This window comes from Psammomys obesus, unplaced genomic scaffold, assembly GCF_907164565.1.
Source record: "Psammomys obesus unplaced genomic scaffold, mPsaObe1.curated_primary_1811, whole genome shotgun sequence".
NCBI classification, from domain to species: Eukaryota; Metazoa; Chordata; class Mammalia; order Rodentia; family Muridae; genus Psammomys; species Psammomys obesus.
In genome coordinates this window covers 13,230,499-13,235,356 of record NW_026596040.1, presented here as the reverse complement: position 1 = coordinate 13,235,356, position 4,858 = coordinate 13,230,499, and the positions used below count along the sequence as shown (strand labels likewise).

Genomic DNA, 4,858 nt, shown 5'->3' with positions numbered 1-4,858 from the left:
CTGATATTCTACAAAAAATATGAAGAACACACATGATGCCTTAATATCCCAACATCACTGTTCCAAGCTAAGCAAAGGCATTTGTGCAGCAACTTGATTAAGTCTTAACTAAAATGTTACTTGTAATTTCTTAACAGGGAACTGTTAGTAGTCAATAAAATTTGTGACGAAAAATTGCCATTTTATTGCTCTCTCTACCCTCTTCATGGTAGCAAATTGTGATTCCATTAATTTATTTCTACAAAAACAAGTGTTGCATCAAGCACCCTTCTCATCATTTTTGTAGGATAATCACTGCCTTGCTAAGACAATGTCTAAATACAAGCATGTTTCACATTGCTAATATGAAGTTTAATGAGGCCTGCTATTCTTGTACCTGGTTTTCATATGTCTACAGAGGGCACTTTATACCTCACTGGTACTTTCTTCCTGTTTCAGAAAAGAGCGTGACATCAGCACTCTGACCCTACAAGGAAGGATGCAATAGTTAACTTAAATTGAGGAAAATACGACATTTATGGGTAAAAAGGGGGGGGGGGCTGCCAAAACATTGAGGGAAGTTTGTTTCCATAAATATAAAATGGACTGTCAAATGTCTATTTTGCACATCAGAGTTAAAACGGAGGTCCCATGTCATTTAATCCATACCAGATGCGAAGAAGTAGAGGCAAAGGGAAAAGGAAAGGGCTTTGGTGCATTACGCATGCCTATAAGTAAAACAAAATGGATACATTTTATTTTATTCTGGCACAAATGAAAGGTAATGGGCAGTTGAAGCCCATCTAAGAACAAACTTACTTTAATATCAAGCCTATAGTATGAAGACAATCATTTTCCACTGAAAGAGAAACCACTTAGACAAATGTTATTGTCCAGTTCTGTTTCCATATAAAATTTTATGTTTGGTATTTCCACTTAGCTCCAAAATCACCATTCAATTCTTTTCAACATTGAAGTATCTCAATGTACTTTTCTGTTTTTTTATTGTTGTTTTGCTTCTGTTTTTCTTTGGATTGCTTTATTAAAATTCATGGAAGGAAAAAAAGCTTGAAAAATTATTTTTCAGAAAGTCGTACAATTCGTTATCAAATTAATGTTAATGAAGTTATCAATTATCACTTCCAGTGTTTATTGTTTACCCAAGTGTCTGTGCAGATGCCTTGGGACTCCTCAACAGGCAGCAAAGGACTGTTTGTAAAGTCTCCTCTTGGCTTTCACCTTGACATTGAGCAAATTCGTTAGCCTGTGGTGGCCCACGTGTTTATTTTGAGCTCATTCCTCTTCAAACCTGAAAGTAATTAGTACCTGAGGGGAAAAAACTCTTAAACAAGGAAAATAACAGAAATTTTACTTCCAGTAAATAAAGCAGTAATCTGTTCTGCGGAAAACATATACATCGTTACTTTTTTATACTTGCATGTCACCAGGCAATAGAAAAGAAATTCAATATGAGAACCTCCACTAACTGCAAGCATTTCTGTAACGAGACCAGAGTAAAGATAGAAAAGTGCATAAAATGGTACCTAAAGTAATATTTTCCTATATTAGTAATTGACAAAATTTATGGAAAAGAAACAAACAAATCAAACCTAATATGGAAATGCAACAATGAGTAACATAAATAGTAATCAGCTTTATCACTGTGTTTGTGTGAATGTGTGCCCATGTGTGTTTTGTATGCAGGTGGGAATGTTTGTGTGTACTCCTGCCTGCTTGTGTGTCTGAATACACATGAATGTGGACTTTGGTGTAAATGTGTGTGTAATGTCCATGTGTGTTTATATAATGACTTTTGTACTATATATTCTTTTTTTTAATGTTTTTCTAAAGTATGCATCAATTATTAAAAAATAGAAGACAACTTAAATATTGACCGCCTTAATATTAGTTTCTTTTATATCTTTGTGCTGCATATTTTCTATTTTTATACTTCTCATTATCATTTTAAATTTTTGCTTCATATTTTTGATAAAATATTTTATTTTTATTTTTATTAATTATACTTTATTCACTTTGTATCCCCCCTGTACCTCCCTCTTTCATGCCCTCCCAATCCTCCCCTCCCTCCCTCTTCCCTACCTGTGCCCCTCCCCCAGTCTACTGATAAGGGAGGTCCTCCTCCCCTTCCCTCTGGTCCTAGTCTATCAGGTCTCATCATGACTGGTTGCACTGTTTCCCTCTGTGACCTGGTAAGGCTGCTCCCCCCTCTGAGGGAGGTGATCAAAGAGCCAGCCACTGAGTTCATGTCAGAGACAGTCCCTGTTCCCCTTATTAGGGAGCCCACTTGGACACTGAACTGCCATGGGCTACCTTTGTGCAGGGGTTCCAGGCCATCTCCATGAGTGGTCCTTGGCTAGGGTATCAAGTCTCAGAAAAGACCCCTGTGGCCAGATCTTTTTTGATCTATTGCTGTCCTTGTGGAGCTCCTGTCCTCTCCAGGTCTTACTATCTCCCACTTTTTAATATATTTATTTTACGATTTAACAACCATTGCAACAAACCTGGTTCAATCTGCTGTGCTGGTATTGTCTTTCTAATGTAGGTTCTCAGAAATTTGATTGTGATGAATAACAACAATTTGTTTACACATGTGTATGTCACAGTGTGCCTGTGGAAGTCAGAGGATAACTTGTGGGAGTTGATTCTCTTCTTCTAGCACACAGATTCCAGAAACAGAATTCAGGTCATAGGACTTGGCAGGAAATTTCTTTGCCTTCTGAGCCTTCCCAGAACCCAACCTCATTCTTTGGGATATTTCTTTCTCTGTTCTTTATTTAATTATATTATATTTTCTGTTCCTTCCTTTGGAGCCTGTATTACAGAAGCTTAGATAAAATGTTAATGTTTTTCTGCAGATTCATCTTTCAGCTTGAATGTTGTAACCCAGTTATCATTCTATTGTTTTCTATCGACCTTTGTTTAGTTTTATTTTGTGCTCTATATCCAAATTTAAAATTTGCAAGTTCTTTTTTTATTATTGTTTATTATTATTAGTTACATTTTATTAACTCTGTATCGCAGTTGTATCCCGCTCCCTTATTCCCTCCCAATCCCACCCTCCCTCCCTCAGCTTCTCCCTGCCCCTTTCCAAGTCCACGGATTGGGGAGGACCTCCTCCCCTTTCGTCTGGCCCTGTTTTATCAAGTATCTTCAGGACTAGCTGCAAAGTCCTCCTCTGTGGCCTAGCAGGACTGCTCTTCCCTTGGGGGGTGGGTAGGTCAAAGAGCCTGCCATTCTTTTTTTGTAGACCAGGCATGTTGATCTATGCCTTTGATTCCAGAATTCTGTCTATATTAAATCAGAATATTGGGAGTTCAAATGCAGTCTGGCTTGGTTACATGGTTGAACCCTATGAGGAAATGGCATGAGTCCCAGGAGTGGAAGGTTATTCTCTGCCACATAAGAGTAAGAGGCCAGCCTGCGATACATGAGGCCTTACCTAATAGATATTAAACTGCGTTCTTTACATTATTTACCTTTCATTTATGAAGTTACAATTTATCTCTTTTAATATTATTTCTAATCTTTTGTGTCTCAGAGTTTGCTTTTTAACTTGTTTTTCTCTGGTTTTTTAGTAACTGCGGGATGAGCTCACCACAGTCGCGCCAGGGCTGAGCGGAGCAGGCGGCAGCTACCGCCGTGGCTATCATGCTGGGCCTGGACGCCTGCGAGCTGGCGGCGCAGCTGCTGGAGCTGCTCCGGCTGGCGCTGTGCGCCTGAGTCCTCTTGGCTGACAAGGATGGGGAGCCAACCCCAACAGATGAGGTGCTGGATGAAACTGTACCAGAGTACCAGGCCCCCGGGAAGAAGAGCATGCTGGCAATCTGGCAGCTAGACCCTGAGGATGTGAGCTTGGTCAAGTACAAGCAGACACTGCTGGGGCCTCTGCCACCCATTATGGACCCCAGCCTGCCCAACGTGCAGGTGACTAGGCTGACGCTGCTGACGGAGCAGGCGCCAGGGCCTATCATCATGGACCTTGCAGGAGACCTAGATGCACTGAAAAACCAGGTGTTTGTCCTGAAGGAGGGCATTGAATACAAGGTGAAGATCACCTTCAAGGTCAACAAGGAGATTGTCAGTGGCCTCAAATGTCTGCATCACACCTATCGCCGGGGACTGCGTGTGGACAGGGCCATCTTCATGGTGGGCAGCTATGGCCCCAGAGCCCAGGAGTATGAATTTGTGACAACAGTGGAGGAAGCACCAAGGGGCACATTGGCACGTGGCCTCTACGTGGTCAGATCCCTCTTCACCGATGACGATAGGCTGAACCACCTGTCTTGGGAGTGGTGCCTCCAGGTCAGCCAGGACTGGAAGGACTGAACCCCTCTTGGGGCCTGCGTTCCCAATCTCTGTCGATTGCAGTGGCCTGCAAGCATTTATTCCCTAGACCTCCCAGTTGGTGACCAGATGTCCCCACTCTTGGCTGTGTCCTGCCCCCTGCCTGGTGCCTATTAAATGTTACCCTGTCTCGCTAAATAAATAAATAAATAAATAAATAAATAAATAAATAAATAATAAATAAATAAACAATTATTTTTTTCACTTACTGCTTATTGTCTCAGTAATTAAAGAAAATGTTTATTTATCCATGAGAGACCATAGATGTGTATAACACAATGTTATCTTGGATTATTTGCTTGAATAATATATATCAATATTTGCTCTCAAATTAATTTTAGTAAATCAGACATACTACGATCAAATCATACATTTTATTATAACATGATTTTTTCAAAGGAAACTGGTTATGCTGGTCACTAAGGGTCTGTATATTTTAAATATCTTTCCAATTATCTATGAAGATATATTGCAGCTTTTTTTATACTAACCTAATGAACTGTGTCTGTGTGAA

The 4,858-nt window shown here is 40.2% G+C and overlaps 1 protein-coding gene across 1 annotated transcript; it reads left to right on the top strand.

Annotated features, from left to right (window-relative positions):
- The first annotated feature begins 3,648 nt into the window (after positions 1-3,648).
- LOC129688141 (rho GDP-dissociation inhibitor 3-like) lies at positions 3,649-4,326 on the top strand. Its single transcript, XM_055622898.1, is given in 1 exon segment — positions 3,649-4,326. A coding segment is annotated over 1 exon segment (678 nt).
- The last annotated feature ends 532 nt before the right edge of the window (positions 4,327-4,858 follow it).